Here is a 23,699-nt window from a genome sequence, read left to right on the forward strand (position 1 = left end):
TTAATGACAACAAACAGAAAAACTGCTCTATGATTCAGCAGTCTTGATAGCTGGCATAGTCAGCAGCATAGGTTTCAGCTAACATCACTTCAGAATTAACATGCAATTAGAACAAATTGCCAGGACACCAGCATCTCACACTAGCAACCTATTCGGAGTAGAATATTACCCTGTACTCAGCATGAAACATGCAGAACACAAAAAGCTTGACAGTCCAGATTTCTGTTATGGTCCAGGGAAAACAGAAGCGTCACAGTGAAAAAGGTACTGACCTTCTACATAGTACCTTAGGAGCACAGTGTGACAGGGTCAGCTATGGCAGGAAACCCACTGCCCCATCTCCTTACATTCATTTCAAAAGGGTATTTTAGATGTGCAATGAATACTTGCTCCAGACATATACAGAAATCTCACTGACAGCCGAGTGAAATAAACATTTACTCAGAAAGAATCCAGCACCCCTTTTAACCTTGTCTGGGTTAAATCACTGCAAATACCCCAGACATGTACATTCAAGCCAAATGATACAGTCATGCCAGAGTTAATATCCAAATCCAGCCAGTTCCCTTTAAATTGTTTACCACTGGCTCCTCAGAGAAAGCATTAGAAAAACAAGCCCCTTTTGCAAATCTCTCAGGAATGCAGTGCAGATACCACTAGGAGAAGATGCTATTTCTTTTAAAGATGCTGCACATACCTTTCTTTGCCATACGCTCCAGTCTAATGCATCCTCCTATAAAATCATGGTAAGACTTCATTTCTCCTTCTGTTATCCGGACAGCAGTGAAAGGTGGGTTCCTGGGCACCTGTTGTCCACATCTCTGACACCGAGAAGCCATTGCCAGAGCGCAGGAGACTCAGCAGGAATCTGCTGTTTGCTGGAATCCAGCCTGGTTCTTCAGCCGTCAGTCCAGGCTGGTGACTTTATCCCACTTAGTTCATTCAAGGTCATCCCCACCAGCAGGATGTTCGCCATTGCAATTGGCTAAGACTTTTATAGGCTTACTGACTGTGGTTGTTTCTCCCTCCTTGCTTTCAATATCAGTTTACTTCATTCTCTCGTTCAGAATGAAACCTGTGAACCTCGGCACAGCCAATGCCCTGAATGGCTTCCTTATCATTAATTTAAAGCTATCCTACAAACGACGACGAAGGTGGAAGATCCCAGAAGCACACTGCAATATCACCGGATGCTCCCCTTAAAGGGCATACCAAATACATCCACAAAGTTCTTAAGAAAACATTTTTCTTCATTACTGTCACTCCCTTTAAGGCTTATGATTCCTCATTATTGACACTTTTTTTTTCCTGCTTCAGCATTTCAGCGTGGACAGTGCAAGGAGACTGCTCTGCAGAGCTGCTCAACCAATTATTCATGCCTGGCAGTGGTGCTGGGAAGCTGCAACTATACAGAAGAGCCCTCTGCTGCTGTGTACAGTTCCTGCTCACAAGATCTGATCATCTAAATGAACAGAATAGCAAATGGAGAACAGAAATATTGCTGGCAGAAATGTTCTGCTAGCTGTACAACCCTCATTCAAACCTTTCTTAAAAAGAAGTTGGATCCATGAGTTTGACATTAATATTTGGGTCTTGGAACATATATTTAGAAATCTTTCTTTGAAGGTGCTGGATATTTGATTTTTTTCCCCACTTTTAATGATTTCCGTAATAATAATTACTAATCGGAGAGCCCTGTGAAGAAACAAGTACTTAGGGAACTGAGTGTAGAGAACACTCAGTCCTGATGTGGTGAAATAAAAAGGAGCCTTCCCTGGGGCAGGGGGAACTGCATAGGAGATGCACAACCAGGCACAAGGCCAGTATTGGTGACAGTGCAAAGAATACAACAAGAACTTCATAAATGAGAGCCAAGCTGCAACCCAGAGCTCAGCTGAAGGGACCTGGGCACAGAACAAGCTTGCTGCAAGGATCTTGCATGCAGATGAGGAAAGGCTGTGCCACCTTCTGCCTCAGTCACTAACACCTGTTGGTGTCTTACTCAGCTACACCCTGTATTCAGCTCCTGACTGCCTCAGATCACAGCTGATCCACAGACAGAGTGAAAAAGGAGGAGCTCAATTAACACAGAGGGAACAGGGGACAAAAGTGCCCAGGAGAAAACGCCTCACATGAAGCTGCTACTAACATAGTGGCTAACTACATGGACAAGCAGGAATGCCTGGTGGCTAAAGCACAGAAGTCAGCTCAGCGCTGCTCCTCCCCTACCAGCTCCAGTGCTCCCCAACCAGGGAGCTGTCTGAGCTCCCTAATCCTCTCTTTTTGTTGACAGAGAGCTATAACGGGATCCTTGCTCTCAAAGATCTGTGCTCCCTCCCCTAAGCTTGCTGCATGGCATAAAGCTGGTCACCCTCCTGCTCTTTGCCAAAACCCTGCCTGCAGAGTGAAGACAATGGCATACTGTGCTGTTGGGAGACCCGATTCATTCTCCTTTGTAAAATATTTATTAGAGCTTCCATATTAAATCCCCAGGGGACTGCAATATTTTTCAGATGGGGAGAACAGCAGCGTAGAAGGCAGAATTTGTAGAAAAAAATTGTCATCACGAAGTAAGAGAAGTGGAAACGTATCCCAGTGTTTTTCTTAAAGCCTTTGTTCCATCCTCTGTACAGCTTATATTTTCTTCTGTTTCAGGGGCTCAGGATGTCCTTGCAAAGGCAAATGTGACATACCTTGAAGAATAAGCTTTTCTGACACTACATTCATGTGTGCATGCATACACAGAATAACCGCACTCCAACCTTGCACATACATAGATGTACAGCGGGGAAAATTCAGCATTGTGATGAGATGTTTGTCTGCCAGCTTCCCCTGCATATACTGTTCCCACCACGTGGGTTAGCACCAGGAGGCTCAGTGAAACACGCTGTTCCAAGGGGGAAGGCTTGATGCTACAAGTGGGATGTGAAAAGCAACCTGGCCTAGGTGAGAGCTTATGAAGTGTAGGTAAACATCATTTAAGTCTTGTTTTTTCCCTAGGAAACACTGATCCTTTCCACTGCTAAATATGTGGTTCAGATGCCTGGCATGCCACTGCCACCACCCAGCTCTGAACAAAAAAAATAAGCTGACTGTAGCTGCTTACCATTCGGCTCCAGGGCACATAAGGTTTACCTCAGGGACAGAGCGCTGTGGTGCATGAGTTAGGATCAGTGGACAGAAAGATCTGTTTATTCTTGTGTACGTTGATTTCATTCACATTTCACAAGAAGCTTGGCCAGCTTCTCCTGAGGTTATCAGAAACCTCTGACACTGGAGCATGGAGAGATGCACTGTTTGCTGCCACCCAAAGGATTACCTCCTCTGTACTGCGCCAAGTGTGTGTGCTCAGGAGATGCTGTGACGGCTGGTTTGCAGGAATGCTTTTATGTAGCACGTTACCAACTATGCGCTCAGCATTCATAATTAACTTCTTCCCAATTTTCCCTCTTCAGCTGAAAGGTTATCAGCCTGACTGAAAGCAAATCACTGTTCTTTAAACACAAAAGAACACAGCAGAGGAAGCAGGTACAGAAGAGAAGCAGGCACGTTTCCTTGGGTTGTTTCCAGAGATTGCCACAGAATGGAGGGGAGTTTCTTTCCTGCTGCTCCAGACAAGCACATTTGAAAATAATAAGGAGGAGGACATTTTCTGCTCATGAATTGCCAGCATTGCCTAGCAACCCTATCTGGGTTGGGCTGACAATGAATAAGCAAGTAAATAGCGTAAGTGTCATGAGAAATAAGAAAACCCAGGTATCTTCAGCTGACATTATCAAACCAGAGGAATTGCACGAGTTCCTAATTCTGTTGGAAATACCAGCTCACCTTGGAATTGGAGCTTTTTTGTTAGGGATACAGTAATGACAGCATGCATCTTCTTGTGCAGTCAGAGGATTGTCACAAATTTAAAGTCAAATCAGTTAAATGTGTTTAAACCCTGTATCTTTTCCTCGTGGAATAATACTCTCCTGCCCCCAAAGGTAGTGCTCCAATAATTAACACTGTTAATCACGGAACAAGCAACAAACACACTGGATCTCAATAATGTTGGTCCCAGCGGATCTCAATTCTTGCCTCTTCACTCAAAATGAGTTTGGGAACTGTATTTATATGCCAGAGGAGGGGGGGGGGGGAAGAGAAGCCTGCCTCTGCTGCACATGTAAGTGAGGCAGCTAGAAAAGACCGTAGAAAGCCTCCTGTTCGCAGCTTACAGAGTCATTAGAACAGCTGAGGGGAAATAGATGTCTGTTTTCAATGGAGCTTTGTAGGAATCAGGTTTAGTAGACAAGACTTAGATTGCCTCTCCCGTCCATCTATGATTTCAAAAACATTAATAAAAAATACAATGAGATTGAGAAGAGATATCTTATTCATGGAGATCAGCAGCTCCCCTCACCAAGGCACAGTATATTGCAAGGCTGAGAGAGAAAATCTAAATCCATTGCTGCTATTTAGGTTGATATGCATATAAGATAATGAAAAATTCAGATTTTGCTACTGAAACTCCAGCTTCACACTATCCTGATGTTTTATCTGAAGTTTGAACTGTTCTTTGTTGACTATGCTGGAATATGCTATTCCTTTTCATATATACCTCAATGACCTTCCTTCTTCCTTCCTCACCATCGAGACCATGAACCTGATGAGCCACAAGGGATTTCAGGGGTTTGAAATGAAGGTTCATTTTCAGAGAACAAACACTCAATGCAGCTACAGGTACAACCCATTTCATTGTTCAGCTAGGAAACTTGTGTTTTCTGTTAACTTCCATTTATTTTATTCCAACTAATAAAAAGCCAGTATTCCCTTAATTATTTATTTTAAGTTTAAAGCAAGGGCTACATCTCAGGCATTGTTTCAAACCCTAACAAGATAGAAGAAAGAGTAGAAGAAAAACCTGTGCAGTTGGAATTACTTTCAGCATACAGCACCGCTGCAATTACAGCATGCAGTTACTGCACTAGAAGGCACTAATTCCAGTGCCATATGGCTTCAGAATCTCATTACACTGATCTGCTTAAAGTGACTTCCTAATTGACAAGCAAAATATTTTTGGTCACTCTCAGCAGTGGGAAACAAGAACTCTGTCACTCTTGGTGCATGTTTATTCCCATGTGAGCTGTCAAACCTGGAGTGAGCACAGCTAAGATCAGTAGACATCCTTGCCAAAGACCTTCATTGCCATCTTGAAGCTGGAACCATGCGGACATCCAGGGATACTCATTTTCCTTTTACCAGCCTCTTTAAAAAGAAAAGAAACCAAAACAAAACAAAAAACAGTGCTATACCCACTGGATTAGAGTCCTGGTTTTCTAACCATTCTCTCATGCTCCTTAACACCATGATCACACTGCCATCAACACAGAGTACAATGTGAGAGGCAGATGCACAGGCACAGTCTTTGTGCCCTCCAACAGCAGTAGGAAGGGAATGCTGGAGGAGAAAAATCTCTGGATATTAAGAAATGAACATGTTTTTCTCCTCCCTGTACTTTGCCACTGACACACCACATCACCTCCAGTGTGACAGTAACCCTGACTCTTGCCAGCATCCAGAACACTGCACTGCTCCCCTCTCTTCCCTCTTCACCTTTTTCCTCCCTGCAATCAATCACTGGAACATCAGCAGCACAGAACAGCTGCTAGATCCATTCAGCCAAGACCACCAGGACGCCTCCTTTCCCTAAGGAGCAGCTGTGCACATTCCCTGATGGAAGCAGTATTTTTTTTTCCTGTTGTAATTCACAACTTAAAGCAGAAAAAGGAGAACCATAAAGACATGGGGATAAAAATAGGCTCTGCAAGAATCACGAGGGCTGTTGATACTCAAGGCTTTTGGACACTTGCCAAACGTTAGCTGAACAGGAAGAAACAGCCTCTCACATTACAAATTACAGTGCAGGAACATCCAACATTACTGCTGTCTCTCTAATGCTTAACATCAGTTACTACGTAGGGTGGGATATTGGACTTCAGGGACAATTGATCTTTTCCTGTTTGCATGTCTGTGCACGGTGGTTACCTGAGCAGCCCGCTGGGAGAAAGGAACTCGAACTCCTGTCTTTACTCTTCTGAACACCAAGGCTTTGACTGATTGGGCTCTCAGCTGGCAGATACACAAACACTCCTTCCACATTCCCTAGGGCAATGCTGAGGAACAGAGGATGAAACAGACATGACTGTGCCAGTCAGAACAGAGTTACTCCCCCTAACTAAGCACCAGTCTGGCAGCCATGAAGTGCCCATTCTTATTCTTTCCCCAGATCAGGGCTGCTGTTAAAACACTGGGGGCAGGTCTCTGGGGACAGATCTCTAACTAATTTCTCAGTGCTGGGCTCCTGCAAGTGAGAAACTGCAGCACTCTCCTGCATGTGCACCCCCTTGGGCAGCCTCAGAAGACAACCGGACACTCACACACCTACACTCAGTCTGAGTTTGTCCTGCCAGTGCCTGACGGGTTTAAGTTTCCAGAAAGACTCAATCTGCAGGGTGATTTCCTGAGCTTTCCAAGAGACACTGCCCTACCACACACAACCATGCTCCCAGCCCTCTTCCTCTCTTCCCCAAGCAGCACAATCACCGGTTTTTATTACCTTACTCTAACTTGGTTCTGTAATGTCTAATAATAGGGCAAAAATAATGAGCTGCTCTCTCACAACCCATGCTCACAAGGTTTACAGGAAACCAGGAGTTTCAATGCTATGTCAAAATCAGGGAAGAGCTGCTAAAAAAGCCAGCTGGGATACACAGACAAAGCATGAGCTTCACTTCCTTTGGTAACAAGCCTAAATTTATCTGGGGACTGTATAAGCTAACAAGCAGGTAGGTCCGCAGAGAGCAGAAGAGGTCTAGAAGTCAGCTTCAGAAGCAGCACCCAGCTGTTTGAGATAACTCATCTGGCAAGGGACAGCACACAGAGACCTTCCCTGCCAACTCAGCATCAGCATCCTCCAACCAACACAGAAAGGACAGTGCTTCTGGCTGCAACAGCACGATGGGCTTGCATTGCCTAAAGCTGAACAGTGTTCCGATGAGATAAGAAATTGCTCTTTAGTCTGCCAGGAAACCCCACTGCAAACACTTTCTGCTGACCAGCGCTTATTAACTCAAAAAGATTTAAACCACACATCTGTTTATGGACCCAAGTCCCACTAGACATAAGCCCACTTCAGGAAATATCGCATCAAGTAGTGCTTTGTGCTTCTCCAGCGATTCTCAGCTGAGCACTTTGGCACCACAGAGCGATTGCTACCCTCATGAAGCAGATGATCTTCCATTTAATTGCCAATAAAGCAAGACAGTTTAAGAATACATGTATTTTAGGTTTTATTTAAGAACGCATCTGAGAACCATTTGAAAAAGGGCTGGGGGCAGGGGAAGCAGCAGGAAGAATTTTGCTTAAAGCTTTGCACCACAAAAGCAAAAGTCTGGGGAGGAACATGCTGAAAGCATATACATATACATTTCCTACTTGCTTGAGAGCCCTTTGAATTGGTTTATGCTGACAGGGAGTCTTTAAATGTAAAGAAATTCAGCTTAAAAAAGCAACACCAAAATGGTTTGGAAGCAGCTCAAAGCAGCAGGCTCACAGTTAGGAGTACTCTGCTGCCAAGAAGAAAACCACCTCAGATCTACACCCAGGACTCCTGAGGTGACCTCAGAGTGGATGGAGGCACATAGTGGCATGCCATCCTCCTACCTGCTCCCCAAAATAGGTCTGTCTGCAAGTTCATTTTTGATCTGAGTTACCAAACACCCATGCTTGTGTTGGTACCACCTCTCTGGACCCACAAACCAGGAATATCTGCCAGCTCCACCTCAGCAGCAGAGCTGCCTTCTTAGACAGTTGTATTCAGAGCACAGCTCTAATTATTGGCAGAGGCACATTGCGTATGGGCAGTGGAGAAGGTTAAACCACACATTACCTGTACGTATGCACCACTAAATGGAGAATATTTGAGCAGGTGAGCATGTCTGCTAGAGGCTGTGCTGCTTTAAGAGGGAATTCCAGTTCCTAGTGCATCTGCTGCTGTACCAGGGCAGAGAACCAGCAGAGATTTTCCTTATTGTGAGCATTTTTGTGCCATCTGACCCCACAACCCAGAGCAAAGCCACACGCAGACCTCAGTAGAAGTACTGCTTCCTCTTAAAATACATTAATATTTGAATAGTTCCTAATTTTTCTTCTGCCTCCTGGAGCCCCAGCACCTCTGAAAGCTGTAGGTTAACAACTCCCCAAGATTACTATTTACCTAAAGGGAAATATAATTACTTAATGCCTTGGTAAATAAACATTAGTTACTGCTTGCATCCCTGTGTTCATCCTTAGGATCTCTTATAAATAGACTTTTTTTTTTCTTGAGTCTCTTTGTCCCATGAGCTGATAACACCAGATTCAGATCAGCCTTTGAGCCTACCAAGCAGCACAGGGATTTCCAGCCTCCTACATAGCCCCATATCTCCAAGGCAGCCTTCCAGCTTCCCAAAAGCCTTCAATTCTCCTGTACATCCTTGCAACCTACTGCACAGCAGGCACACTTTAGAGTTCTCACAACTCAGCTCCCTAGCACAGCACACAAGCTTCAAACCACAAACCACAAACCAGCCTCCTACATAGCCTTTAGGTACCCTATAGACATCCCCCCCACCCACCTACCTTCCATCCTCTCTTTTTGTACTTCTTTCTCTACCTAAAAACCTACCTCATTATTTCTTTACTTCCAGCTGATATCTCTTTCCACAGCTCCTTTAAGCAGGCCCTGTAACCATTCTCCACTCCAGGTCTAGTGCTAACACCTGCCCCTAACTGATACCTGCTTCAGGTGGAGAAATAATCCTTCCCTGCCATTGCCTCTTTAACCCTTTCATTGTTGCTCCTTTGTAGCATAAATTCATGTGATTCTGCAAAATATTTACCTGTCTGCCTCATTTTAAATATATTTGGTTCGAGAGTAGCAACTGTTAGCTGTACAAAAAATAAAGCAGTATTTATTTACTTGCATCAGAAGCATCACAGGAGCTTCAAAATCTTGATACAAATAATGAAGCACAAGGAAAAATAATCTTCAGCTGGGAACTGAAGACCAAGGTATTCATACAATTTGTCTAATTTCAGTTGCAATTACTGCAGTAAAGCTAGATGATAAATGGGGACATACCAATAAATATTTATCTCCTGTTTGCAACTTTGAACATTAGAGCGTTTTCCAACTTTATCTGATAATATCTGCAGATTCAACACTGTATTTTAAAACAGCATCTTGCTCATTAAGGTTTTGCAGTTGTTGTTTGTGTCAGGCTAATTACTACTACATACTCTTTCAGAGGCAGCAGGTCTGATAGTTGAACTGAAACAGCTAAGAATGGGCTAATTAGCAGAAATAAAAACAAAACACTAACAAGAAGTTTAAAAATCAGGCACAAGGTCTGACTGATCCCAAATAACAGCACCGGTAGTGGACGTGACAGGTATTTTAGAGCGTGTAGGGTGTACTGAGAAAGTATTTTGCAATTAGTAGCAGCATGTAGCAAGGGGCCTGACTGCATTAATCATCTAATCACTAATCATCACCCAATCGCTCTGCCCAGTGCTCCAGTGACTCCATTTAAGAGGGCTCCCAGTCCCTCTTCTCCTTGTGTTGTGGACAATGTTGTTTTCAGGTACTTTCTCTGCTGTTTATGACTTGTAGTTTAGACTTACTAGATTAATGTTATGTCATTTTTATCATTTAACTCTGTCACCATCCTTGTCTGGGTAGCGTAGGACTACCCTCTAGGAGGTAAGGATGATCTTGTCAACTCTGCTCTTATTTTGTTGTAAAATATTTTCCTAATCTGGGTGTTTCCTTATTAAACATTTAAGACTCTTATAGTTTGTAGCTTAATCTGTAACTGAGGTTATCAAGTTTCACATAAGATCACTACCTTTGCTAAAGCACTTATAAGATTAGTTTTATGCTTCTATCTTCTAGGGATAAAATGAAGGGATATGTTTACTTCTGAGTAGGAAAACCAGCATCACTGACTTGAACTATTGAACTATATTTCTTAGACATCAAAATTACACACACACAACTTTCAGTAAAGAAGTGATATGCTTCTTTAGTCTAATATAATTCAGATGAAAAACTAAAGAACTTGTGTACCCAACTTTTCAAAGGATCTGCATCCATCTCACAGGCTTTTTGTTCTGGAGAGTGGGTTGGCTAGATGTTTTGGACTACCATTCTTTGAGCGCAGCATGAACAGTAAAATGGCCTTGCTCCTACAGGGTTTGTGTACAGGAAAGTGATTACACCCTTCTGTGTCCTCTAGTGGCCCCTCCCCAAGTGATGGGGGCTATCCTCTGAATCTCCCAGGACAAAGGGTCTCTCAACAGAAAGCAACTCCTGGGTACCAAGCCCTGCAGTGCCATTAAATCTCCTGGAGAGTGGGCTTGAGGGAGTGAGGCTGAAGCTCCTCTGCCAAACTCAGTAACCCCCTGCCTTTCAGCTGATCTGAGAAAGGAAGACAAAGCAGGTGGATCCTGTCATTGAGGGACTTGTGGCAATAGAAGTTGTTGAATGAATTAGTACTAATTATCCTCCTGTGCTCTCTCCTCTGCAGGAGGAGGACAAGGCTGATCCAGCACAGCTGTGTTCCTGAGATCAATCTATTCCCTTGCTACCTCAGGCAGCAGCTCTACTGTGGTGCTTTTGAACAGAGGAGGTGGCAGGGGACTATCAGTTGTTTCATTCCTCCTTCCCATGGGTGACATGGGGAGACTTTGCTCCCCCAGCTCTGAAAAGGAAAGCGGGATGTCTGCAGAGCATGGCCTGGGCACAGCTGGTATTGTAGATGCTGTGGTAGAGCGAGCACGGAATAACAAGAGCTATGAGGAGAGACTCCTCATAGCTCTTGTCCAAACAGCATTGCTCCTCAAAGTGTGCTTGGCTGCTAGCTTTCTCTCAATCAAGATGTAATGATGCACAAGGCTCTGCTGTGTAACCAGAGTGTAATTAACCATCCTCCAGAATGATGATTGCACATTGCTGAAACTACATACTCCCCTATCTGAAAACTAAAGCCAGGAAGTAGGATATCTGTGACCTACTAAAATAAAAACCAACAAATTTACTTCCAACTGAAGTGTGACTTTTAAGTTCAGTGTGAATCCTCTACTGATTTAATGTGGAAAGGGACTAGATATTGATAACAATGCAAATATCAGAAGTAGATGGAAACAGTGAGAGTAGCTTTAAATCATTTAAAAAAAAAAAAAAAAAAGCACATACACTAGTGCTGAATAAGCTAATCACCATAATAAGGATGAAGCAGATTTTTCCAGCAACCTTCCTCCACCAATTACCGGCATATAATTGCTGGGAGCTTTCTGATTAGTTATTCATCTGATTACAGCTCAGCATTATAGTAAGACCCTTTGCTATTTTTGTTTGAAATAACCTTTTCTCTGAATATTGCAAGATCAATAAGATGGTTTCCATGTATGTCATCAGCTGCAGCTTTTATGCTGCAAAAACCAGTATCGACCGCTTCAGACATGAAGCATTGGCTTTGGAGACCTCTAAACCAAAGTGCAATGGACAATGGTGAACTTCAGACCCCAAGGAGGGAAATATTTATAGTTCTCCTTTGTTATGTGAAGGATTATTGATTGACAAAAAGAGGCAAACTCTCCTGATATTAATTCTAGCCACAGCAATTCTGTTAGAATATGGAGTCCATATGGAGGGGAGGAAAAAAAAAAAGCATTTGAAGTGTTTAGGTTGTAACATATACAATCAATAGAGAACATACACAAACTTTGCACATCCAGATGATCTCTTTTCTACTTATTGCTAGTACAGCTGCTTGTGTTTGCTGCAGTTCTTTCCCCCTGTACGTGTCTGTTAGTGCTTGCACATCCTTGGAAAGTCCTAACTAAGCTATAGATACGGCAATGATTTCGGAGATGCCAGTAACTGTAGGCTAATCCTCTACACATAAAAAGTGAAAAATGGCTGCTGTCTCAGAGGTCCCTGAATTTAAAGGGGATTTAAATCAGTCTTCTGAAGTACTGAAAGATACCACTCCTGGCGTTAGATTTTCTTCACCTCTTCACGTTGCAGGTATCTTGAAGTGGTTCTCCGATGTTAACTGGGAGTAACTACTCTAAAATCCCCAGAGCTCAACGCATGTGTTGAGCAAGGAGAGCCAGGTTCTGTCAGCAACTGTTGCTAGCAGACCAAAACGCCGCACATTAGCATTGTTTGGCTTGCACATATGGCTTGGAACAGCAGATAACTGCTCTCGTATCCAGGGCCAGCCATAGAGAATTCATTGCCTCGGGGAAGCTGGAAATCATACAGCTCACAGTCACGCAGAGAAAGCAATAGCGAAACGCTTTGCAGCCCCCCTGTATCCCGTTGCCCTAGGCAACAGCCTGCACTGCGGAAGCGGCGGATGCAGCCTCTCGTATGAAGCCTGTAACATATGGTGTTAATATATGGGTTGATACTATGCAAGCCCTGCAGTAGTACTATTGGGGTGTGCGTATATTGGGTGATCCGGGTGGGTGCGTAAACAGTCTCAGGATAAGAGCTGCTGGTCTGCATCCAAGATCTGTGTGACACAGATGGAGGTAACGGGAAGCACAGAGCTTACAGCCTGTACTCATGGACGCGGGGCAGCTGACTCGAGATCCTCTCAGCTGGGTTTTCCTTGAGATCTTACAGGAACTAACCCAAGATCCCCAAATGAACTCAGGAAAGCAGTGTGCAGCTTTGCAAACCGAATCCTAGCGTCCACTGCAGTTTGGGGTTGTCTGTTTCAGGTCAGTGCTTCATTCTCTATAGCACACAAGGAATATTCTGACAGAAACAGGAGAAAGGACTAGTTCTTAATGCTGAATTATTTGTGGGTCTTTTCCTGAAAAGGCATCAGGCTTCTGTAGTGCTGCTCTGCAAATGACAAGATGTGCACAGAGGTGATGTAGTTCACCCCTGAACACACTGCCGTTGTGTCAGATTTACACCAGCCGGAGTTGACATGCTGGACGTGGCTCGCTTCCAGTCCATGAGCTCAGTCGTTCCCCAGAGGCCGCTATGCCTTTGGACTCGCGTGTTAGCTACGCTGTGTTTACATGACAGAGGGGCTTGAAGGTGCTGTGATCTCATCCTGACTGCTCCCTCCACACCTGTCCCCATGCCAAAGCAGAGCCTGCCATCCTTTCCTCCACTGAACCCACAAGCTTTTTTAGATTATTTCTGAACTCAGCAGTACCTCCCTTTCTGCCATGACTTACAGATCTCTTAAGGTATTTACTAGTGATGTTTTTCCATCTATGCATGTAAGAGCTGGCAGTTTCTTCGCCCTGTCTCCCTCACATTCCTTGGTTTCAATTCTGGCCATGTGTGCTGTTCTGGATCCTCTGAGTCACCAAAGATGAATGACTAATAATGAGCCATGTGCCATGCTATCCCTTTCACATCTTTTTCCAGCATTTTTGAGGTGTCCAGGAGCTTGCAGCTCTGTAGAGAACTCAGATTTCTCCCAGTCACTGACCACCTGGGGAAATCCAGACATTACTGTGCTGAACTCTGAAGCAAGGTAGGAGAGGCTCAGTTAGTGGGCTACAACGCATCAGCATTAACATTAAATATTTGTGGTGTATCTTCCACCAAATCCTTGAACACAAGCACGGCACTGAAAAACTGGAAGGGATATACAAAAGGGGCTAATACCAACTACCAGCTGTCAAAAAGATTTTAGCAGTCATCCAAACCTCATCCAGAAGGGTTCATCCTAGTTTGAATGCTGAGTCGTTCCTCAGGGGCTAAGAGAGGCTTCCAACATGGTGCAGAAAAAGGGAGAAGGAAGTAACAGCAATGAAATCGTAGAGCCTATTCTCCTCTCACTGAGATGGTGTGGTAATGCAAGTACCTTCCCGGGTGCTGAACTGATTACCCCAGGAGAGATGTCCTCTCAGGGGATCTCTTGGATATGGGCACCATATGGAAGGCGAGAAAAGGAATTAAATAAAAGATGAGGCAAGAGGTGGAAAAAGGCCCTTGTATTTAATGAGCTGCCAGGAATTGTAATTGATGTCACAGCAGTTTAATTTACACTGAGGCCATCTGAGCTTCCCTATGACATGGAAATGGGGACAGACAAGGGCTCCTCTCTGGCTTCCTTTGGCTCTATTTGCTTTTTAATATTGAGACTAAGCAATGCAGAATGGTCACAACTGCCTACCCTGTCAGCAAGCGGTGACTTCTGCCAGCACCAGCTGCTGTCATTGTGCCTGACCTGAGAGCTCACAGAGGAGGAAACCATCTATACTTGCCTTCCCCTGGAGAGTCTCCCCTGCCTTCTCCTTCCAGATTGCCCTTGGGGTTGCTCTGATGTGTTTAAGAGGATAGGAAAGTGCCACAGTCTGAGTAGCTCAGTGAATGATGCTGCAATATGTCATTTTTCCCCTGCTTGCAACCTAAGCTACCACGTTCTTCTTTATTACTATTACTTATTTTTTAAAAAATATGGAAAACCACCACGTAGCATTTGCAAAGGCCTGGTCTGGAAGTTGACAGTTCCTCCTTTCTGCTATATTGGAATGACCACAGAGGGCTAACACTGTCTCAGGAAACACAGTCCTGAGACAGAGGTGGGTCTAGGAAAGCCAGGAGAAGAGCTGAGTGCAACAGTACAGTCTCACTTAATAACTTGTTTGAGCCCCAACCTCCTTGCAGATGCCAACAGCCATATTACAGAGCCCAAGAGAGCTTTCTAAGGATGCAATGAACCAAGTGCCTGCCATGCATAGCTGTGGAAGGGGTGATGGGCATCACCGGTACCTACAGCAAAACCCAGACTCTGCCATCTGGCTTTCCTTCAATAATTCTTCATGTCAAACACTCCTCCCTCCATGCACTCACTCAAAGAAACAAACACCTACAAGCCATTGCTGAAGTAGACTGGAAAATACAAGACAGAGAAAGACTACTATAGCAGCACTAGATTTAACAGCAGCAATCTGGGAGCTTTTGAAACAGACAGTGACCTGCGGATTGACAGACTGGATCACACCTCAGCTCCATCCAGCTCAGTACCCTGTCTCCAACAGTTGCCATTACAAAATGCATAAGAAGAAAGTGTGAAAATCCTGTAGCAAGCAGATGGTGGATGGTTGCTATTCCTATCCCCTTTCCTCCCCGGAATCCTGGTCTCTTACTGGTTTAAGAATGAAAGCTCAGGGTTTGGGGGGAATGAAAGCCAGTTTGGGAGAGGATATCAATAAATGAGAAAATAGCTAGGGTTATAAGCAGCCTTTTGGTTCTGTGGGGCTCTAGTCCATGGCTCTGCTTATTGCTGGTAAGAGAATTAGTGGTAAGAAACCTGGATTACAGTATTTTGCTAACATTCTCTTGAATTTTGTTAAGGATGGTGGAGTCTGAATCACACCCCATACAAAAAAAAAAAAAAAAAAAAAAAAAAAAGCATTCAACTAAAGTAAAAGACAATGTAGAAAAAGAAACACCTCTGAGCTGTTCTGTTCCAAAAGAGAGGGAGCCTATTAGAGAGTATAGACTGCTGATTCTATTGGTTCTGGGAAGCTCTTTAATCACCTCTCTCCCTAGACATGAGGCAAAATTATCACATAAATATTTTGGCTTGAAATTAAGACAACCAAACCAGTGGTCTGTATCCCCAGCTTGTAGCAATTTCTCGCGGTCTTTATTTCTCAGTATGCCTTGACCACCCAGGTTAGAAAGTGAGCTTTAAACAAGTACTTGCAGTATTCTACATTTTGGAGAGTACACTAGACAAATCTGCACATTTTTCACGAGTTTCTGTAGATGCGTGATTTCCACTTTTAGGCACAAACTCTGCAGCATTAACAAACCTCTTTTAAACAGTTCATTATTAAACAGCTCCCAGTTGAAACAGCTGCACAGAATAAGCCATATTGAGGCAAAACTAATAACCACAATCTGGGAACAAAAATGTAAACAAGTAGCTTTTTTAAGCAGCAAAACCAGCAAAAATAAATTATTACTTTTCCTTCTCCCTTTTCACTGTCTCATGTAGATTCTGTGAGGTCTGATAGAATGAGTTGATTTGCCTTTTCCTCCGTATTTGCATCTTTTTCTCCACTCAATATTTTCAGATTTTGTACGAACTTACTATTTTATGACCAAATTTGGTCAAAATTTGCCAATGGTTCAAAAGCTTGATTAAGATACAGAGAGAAAGATGCGGGTAATACGATAGCAGAAGGTCAATTTTTAATAAACATAGGTTAATGGGGAAAGGAACTACAAATGATCACTCTTCATTAGCATGAGACCCCAAGGAAATTTATCAAACACATTTCTGCAGTTTGCTACTGTCCTGTTTAATTGGGAATGCAGTGATAGATGCATATTCTGAGCCTGTACCTTACTTTTGGGTACAGAAACCTGGTGTGTGGGGGTCACTGGGAGAGACCAGTCACCCCTCAGTGCTCACCAGAAAATTAAAAGTAGAAAAGAGCTGTAAAATTAAAAGTAGAAAAGAGCTGTAGGACCAGTGGCTCAAAAAGAATTCCTGAAATGCATGAATGCTCTAAAACAAAGGGAAGAATTTTCTGTCATGGGCAGGGGAATTTCCATTGCCTCGATTTAATCCTTTGCATAGAAGAAACAGAAAGCCTACTTGATACGGTACCTTGGAAGGTAACTACTTAAGAAATTTCTTTTAAGTATCCTTTCTGTACATAGCCACAGATGAGAAACATTGCAATGGTCTATTCAGCTGTGACATATTAGATTATTTGTGGCTTTGCAGCATAAAACAGATTCTGTGACTTGTGATGCTTAGCCATCAGCCTTGGACAATCGCCAGCTCGGGTTATTCCATTCTGCTGACCTAAATTCCTCTCATACAGTCAAGTGGATGCAGTGTTGTCCTTCACCTCCTGTCCCCAATTGTAGCACGGCTTCCCTCCACATACAGAGATATTTTACACTGTTCCCCAGAGCTGGTGGTTAAGCCAAAAGTGGTAGGAATTGACCTACTGGGGTTAACAGACAGGAATCCTAAGTGATTGTGTATCCTGAGATTTCCATCCTAAACCCAGTTCTGCCACTGATTTCCCTTTTGATCTCTTGCAAATTGCTTAAATTCGTTTTTCATTTCGTAAAATGGGAGACTGGGCAAATGAGAGTTTGTAAAACCAGATGAAAGCTGACATGAATGTGTGTTCTTTTTATTATGTCATTTATGCAATGTACTGCTTTCTGCAATTTCACACCAGTGCCTCCCCTACCAGGGATGCTGACAAACAGCTCATATGGATACAGTTGTCATTTGCAGATGAGGAGCTCTCATAACTGAATTGGAAGTTACAGGGAAGAAAATCCCGTCTCAAATGCAGTATTCTTTGCTGGTAACAGAGAGGAGCTCTGCTGTTTCCATTTCAGACAGCTGATGTCTATTCTGGCAGCTTCATATTATTATAAAATCATTTTAAGAATAAAAATCTGTGGAAAATGGGGCACTGGGTGGAGACGTTCGTGTGCATAACTGTGCCCAGAACATTGCCACATGCAGCAAAGCTGGCATCAGACTTCTGGGAACCAACTGCCAAGCGTGGGTGGGTAGCGGGTGCACAAAAGCATATTCTGGTGGGCTTCACAAGCTGGATGAGCCGTACAATTCCCATGTGCAAACACCCCTGCTGTCAGCACCAAGCACGTCACCCAGCAAAGCTTCTTCCCTCCCCATCACAGAAGAGCTGACACTTACCCACCTACCTGAATGACACTTTTTTTTCAAAAGAGATGAGCATTTCCCCAACACCTCCTGCCAATCAAGTTTAATGGAAGTAGGTTAAACTAAAAAAAGAATTCTGACGCAGTTTTGATAACAAGATTGGGTGACATTTTGTGCTACATCTTGTGTAGCAAGCAGAAAGCCTGCTAGCATTCACAACTCACTCCTGTCCTAGACACCTGTGGTGGCCCCATTACCTCACCCACACCAGGGCAATCAGGAATAATCCTAGACAGGCTGAGGGAACACAGGGCTATTTAAGAGATTTCTTTTGGTCCTCTATTGCTTGACGCTGTGTAAAGATGTGCCACAGGGGGCATGGTACTAAAAAAGTGCCAAGTTAAGATAGCTACTATGGACAGATAACTTAAAAGTAGGTAACTTGAACAATTTGATTTTAAACTGGGTTAAGAAGATAGATACCTGTCTGGAGTCTCTAGTAGGATAAGAGGCTCATTTAACAAGCACGTGGACTGTCTAACACAACATGAGTCAGCTAATGAGGGATCAAAGCTTCTGCCCAGGACAGATAGTTGAGCTCCAGGCAATTAACTTGTGACGCTCTTATTGACACATTATAAATAAACTGGTGTGTTATCTACTTCACACAGACAAAAAAAAAAAATGATCCCACAAAGTTTTTATTTAAAATGTAAATATATACCTAGTCTTTCTTTTTAATGGTCCCATAAAGGTCTTGTTTGTTTTCTAAATGTGAATAAGTTTCCTCCCTCCTGCTATCATGAGATCTGAGAGCTGTGCTCTCAACCAAGTGTTGGCTGCGTTACAGAGAGACTGAATGCCATTAGTCCAAGTGGTCCAACAAGAGGGTGACAGACGCTGTAAAAATAGTAAACACTATAAAGGATCTTCATGGTGAGGGATCCCCTCAGTTTGCTAAGGATGAGAGTCCTTTCACTTATCTAAGCTTTAAAGATTCCCACTGAACTTTCAAGAGACTCCAGCTGCTGCCCGGGAATTACTGATTCAATAAGATACTGCCGATTCAGCTAAGGAGATTCATGTTACAAGGTGTGATTCATAAACACGGTGCATCATCAGTGGGTTTGGAAGATTTTTTTTCCTCCAACCAATAACAATTTTTCATCATTACTTGCTTCCGCGTTTGTACAACTGTTTTTCTAGTTACATGATTTGATAACAAATGAGCACTGTCTACAAAAAGGCAGTCAGATCCCACAAGCAGGGTCAGATTTCTAGGTCCTGAATGACTGCGAAAATGGTGAGATTGTCCTTCCCTGTTTGAAGATAGGGAAAGAGGCTCTTGTCAGTGTGAAATGGGAAAACAAACAAACCAACACCAAGACCTGTGGTCTTCATTCCTCTCCCTAGGACTGACCTGGAGGTTGACCTCAAGGAAACCAGTGAGGCTCTCTAGTCTCAGCCACGTGACCCAGAAACCTCTCCATTTGCCAAGGAACAATACACAGGCTAATTAACATCTTTCTAGTAGACAGCATGATTTTCTGCATTGCTAGATACTACCATAATGCTGTTATCTCTAACATATTCCCCCTGACATCACGGAGGGTCCTCAATATGGACGATGGAGATCCGTATTGAGTCTAACAGGAAAAACAGGAGACATACAAATCTCTTTGGCTCCAGTGAAATACTCTGTCTAAAAAAAATAAAAATGAGATGTGCCTCATGCTGAAGTCTTCATAATAAAAATGTGAATTCTTACGACTTTGTGTCTATCTGAATTTGTACAATTGCAAAGCAACTCATGTTGGCACCACTGACTGGGTCAAAAAGACTGAGACTGTGCTTTCCTGACAGTCACGCTCTCTTCCACACCAAGCCCCTGCACAGGTTATCAGGGCCACAAAAACTGATCCATGGAGAAGAGATTGGAAAAATGGCACCTGGTCTTAAGCATTTTATTCAGTCTAAATCTGCTCTTGTGCTATTTCTTTAGACAAGCCACTGATTGCATTTGCTTTCTTAAACATAGTTCAGCTGCTACAGCTAGCATCAAGCCCAAGAAGAATTTTGATCTAAAATCTTAATTGTGTGTTCTCTGAAAGCTGCATTTTGGGCACGCTCTATTTCATATATAGATTTTGGAAAGGCAAAGACATTTCAGAAACCTGTACAACAGCTTTGGTATTCACAACACACAATCTATTACCAACATGACAGCTATAAAATTTGCTCCCATGCAATTCAATTAAAAATATTCTCTTTACAAGATACAACACAGGCATAAGCTGCTTTAACTCATTGCATGTAACAAGGAAGGGTTCCAAAAGCTTTTACCAGTGGACATTTTAATCTCCAGCATCTTCTGTCTTGCTAGCTTCAGGTTATTTTCTTCCCTGTAGTTTGGCCATCACTGCTGGGTAGCCAGCATAGACTTGTAAGAATGCCACTGTATAGTGTAGGGCCCTACCTTTGTTCACTACCATTTGAAGGTTAGCAAACAGTATAATCAAGCCTAACAGGGGGAAGAGCTTTTGGGCTCCTGCCCTAGCACCTTCATTGAAACAGCAATGGCAATAAAAAAAGGCTTTCTGAGAACAGCACATAGAAAGAGAATGGGTTGCAATTCCACTATCACAACTAACAGCAAAGCATACCAGCATGACTTTAGCATCCTTCCACCACCTCCTTTTCTACAACACCTCCCTGCAAGGACTGTGCTTGGGAATTTTACAAAGATCACCTCCCAGGTAATACAGGCTGCTTTTATTGTTTCCACTTTTCAGAAAACTGCATGCTTGAAAAACGAATCAAACCATCAGTAAAAGTAATTGCCCCAAATCCCTGGGTTTTGCAGTCTGCTGATGGCTCCTGTTTCACTCACAGGTGTGATATTGTCACACAAAGGCTTCCTGCCTGTACATCAGCACCTCCTCGGGGAAAAGGGTCCCCAAATCTACACAAATGTAGCGAGAAGAAAAATAAAGATGTCTTACCCACATGGGTGATAACTGTAGTCAGTCGCTGGGTGAGCTCCTGATGTGACATCTCTTCTTCTTTTAACCAAAAAAGCATTTCACACAGGGAACTGCACAGCATCCAAAAAAAGATGCGCCCAGAGTGGGAGGCTGCACACTCACTGCCTCGCTTGCACACAAAGCAAGGACCACTCCCACAGCACGGCCCTTCTAGCTCTCACATCTTCTGCCGGCTGCTCACCTCTTCCAATTTGCTGCCCTCCATGCATGGACCTAAAAAAGCTCCTTCCCAAAGGGGATTTAACCCCCCTTAACAATAGGAAGGGAACGGAGGTGGGAGAAATGAAAAAGGAAAAAGAAAAGAGGCGAGCTGATTGCTTATGGCTTTTTTTCTGCCTTCTCCCGCGGATGAGGCAAAGGATAAAAAGACAAACCAGCAGGCAGATACCTTCCTCCAGGGAGACTTTTGGATGGTGATGCTGTGAGTCAGGGAAAAATCCTGGAGGTAGGAATGGCATCAGGAGGAGTGGAGCTGGCAGCAGAGCTGTAACAGCGGCAGCTGCTGTTCCACGCTCTCCTCACCGGCATGCCTGGCGGTTGAGAACCACTCACTCACAGCAGCCTCTGGTGCTGTGCCCCAGCCCCTGGGGCCCAGCTGCCCTGCAGGCTGTCCACATGTGAAACCTCCCAACGTCCCCCCAGTCCTTTTTCCTACCCGCTCTGGTGCCTGACAAACAGGGCTGCCCACATGTATAGGGTGGGGGGCTGAGGGGCAGCTGGTCAGTGGGCCCTTTAGGGGCAGGGTGGCCAGGGGCTTTGTGCCTTGCTGCACAGACAGGGTACCTGCACCCTTGGTGTGACTGAGCCCACGGGACCCTCTCCAGCTGCCCGTTTACAAGAAGGGTGAATGAATTAGCCCTGGGAATCAGGCATGTCTCACCTGTGGTCATGGCCACTGCTTCAGGGTGCCAGGGACACAGCTGAGCCTTGTGCTGATGTACAGCTGCTGTAGGACAAACGGCTGCAGAACTCCTGAGAAGCTTTGTCGGCTCTCCTGGCTGCACTGCCCAGCTGAGATCTGAGAAGAAGAAAAGAGAGGCAGGCAAGGAAGTGAGAAAGGCCAGGACACACCAGAGACTTGTATGTCTCCATTCCCTCGTTGCACCTTCTCCTTTGAAGTCTACATGAAGCTCCACACAAGACGTTTCTGGAAACAGGAAAATTTATTACATGCTTAAAACAAACAGGACAGAGAAACATGCAGCTGCCTGCAGTATCTGCTCTGTTCCCACAGAATGGATCCAGCTCTTATTCCAGATTTCCCCACCCATCTATAGGATTTTTTTGGGTCCACCTTTTCCACACATGCCAAAGAACATGACATCATGTATGTACAAGGTTAGAGCTGTAAAATACCCCTGTGGGCACATCAGATCTTACAGCACGATCAGTGAGCCAGTCCTGGTGTTGCAAAAGCTTTTATCTAGCTCTATGATGAGAAAATTCCATAAGCAGTTGGCTGACCTACCAGGCAGTCTGAGTATCAGTGCTGTTGTCCTTGTTTTTGGATGATTGACCAACCATACTAAGAGGTTTCTTCCATGCTTCTGAGAGAGTCTGCCTGAGAACAAGTGAGGAGGAGGAAGATGACTTGAGATAGCCACCCACCGGCCAATATTTTGGCATCACAGCAAGAGCATTTTGTTCTGAGATCATCCTTCTAGCAGAGCCCATCTAGGGAGTAAAGTTCAAATTGTAAAGATTTTGACTAACATGAAAAGGATTTCCTCAACAAGGGAAGAGATGCCATCAAGAAAGAAAGGCATAAGCAAAGCAGACTGACAGCCAGCCATAATGTCTGGAGGAGTCTGAAACATCTGGGATGCTTTATTTTTATTTTCCTTTCACAGGGTCACAGATTGGAGGCAGGAACACAGGACTACAGAAGTCACCACATTTCCAGGCACTTGACATACTTTGTTGTTGTTACAGGTTTTTTGTTTTTGTTTTTGTTTTTTTTTTTACTTTCTGCAGGCAAGGACACTGTATATATAGTCCCATTCATAAATGAATTAAACTCCATTGAGAAGTGGTGTAGATGTAGATGGTGGTGGAGAGTGGTTTGCTCTCACTACTCCTACAGCAAGGCTGTTCAAGAACATCAAGGATAGCTAGGAACCTTTGTATTATTTCTAGCTAAAATTATTCCCAGCTATTTTAAGACCATATGCTCGTACACCAACATTGTTATTCAGTATCAGTAACTACAGGCACAAGTACACTTGCTATTTTAAGATCCTTTTTCTCTTATTATTTCTTCTTGCTATGTTAGTCTGCTTTCCAGTTGTCTTCAATAAGTTTCAAACCCGTTGATCGATTGCAATGTAATTCTGGAAACAAAAACATGTTCTTGTAGGTTTCACTGGAAATTAGCAAGGCATACAAAGCCCTAAAGGGGAAAGGATGTAATGAGGGCTGGCTAATTCTGTTTTGAGGCTATCTTATGGGCTCACTAGTAATATGTACATACCAGACAGCCAGTCATCACACGGCAGCCTACAGCCAGCCACAGCAAGGACTGCTCCTTGCTCAGCTTACGCTGTGGGGTGGGTTCAATCAGAGATGAGTGTGCTGTCATACGCCATGAGTTATAATAAACAAAAGGGTGAGATTGGGGTTATTTTGGTGGGAAGGCTTGAGCTATGCGACACAGCCATGGGGTAGTACACTCCACCAGTTTTATCAGTCATGGAATGATTTCTTTGCACTACTGAGATCAGTGGGACTGCATTAAAGAAGCCTTGAATATAGGGATCTCCTGGAGACGAGAGCAATGGAAGCCCTGCACCTATCACTCAAGGAATGACTCAAAGATGCTGAAGCAACTTACTCCATCACTGTGATGGTAACCATTTGTGGTGCTCAGCATATTTGTGAAATTGAGCCAGCACTTTGACTACTACAAACGCAGACTTTCTCTCAG

At 43.8% G+C, this 23,699-nt stretch overlaps 1 protein-coding gene across 3 annotated transcripts in view; it reads right to left on the reverse strand.

Annotated features, from left to right (window-relative positions):
- MCF2L2 (MCF.2 cell line derived transforming sequence-like 2) overlaps positions 1–21,306 on the reverse strand; it is a 158,511-nt gene extending 137,205 nt beyond the window's left edge. For 2 of the 3 annotated variants that reach the window (XM_038183878.2, XM_038183875.2), the window contains exon 1: positions 698–1,371. In XM_038183878.2, the coding sequence (XP_038039806.1) occupies positions 698–839 (142 nt within the window). In that variant the 5' untranslated portion in view covers positions 840–1,371. Of the gene's footprint in view, positions 1–697; positions 1,372–20,734; positions 21,026–21,164 lie in introns of those variants that run through there. The other variant, XM_038183877.2, reaches the window with a different exon arrangement.
- Between the last annotated feature and the right edge of the window lie 2,393 nt (positions 21,307–23,699).

The sequence above is a fragment of the Anas platyrhynchos genome, chromosome 9 (genome assembly GCF_047663525.1).
Source record: "Anas platyrhynchos isolate ZD024472 breed Pekin duck chromosome 9, IASCAAS_PekinDuck_T2T, whole genome shotgun sequence".
NCBI classification, from domain to species: Eukaryota; Metazoa; Chordata; class Aves; order Anseriformes; family Anatidae; genus Anas; species Anas platyrhynchos.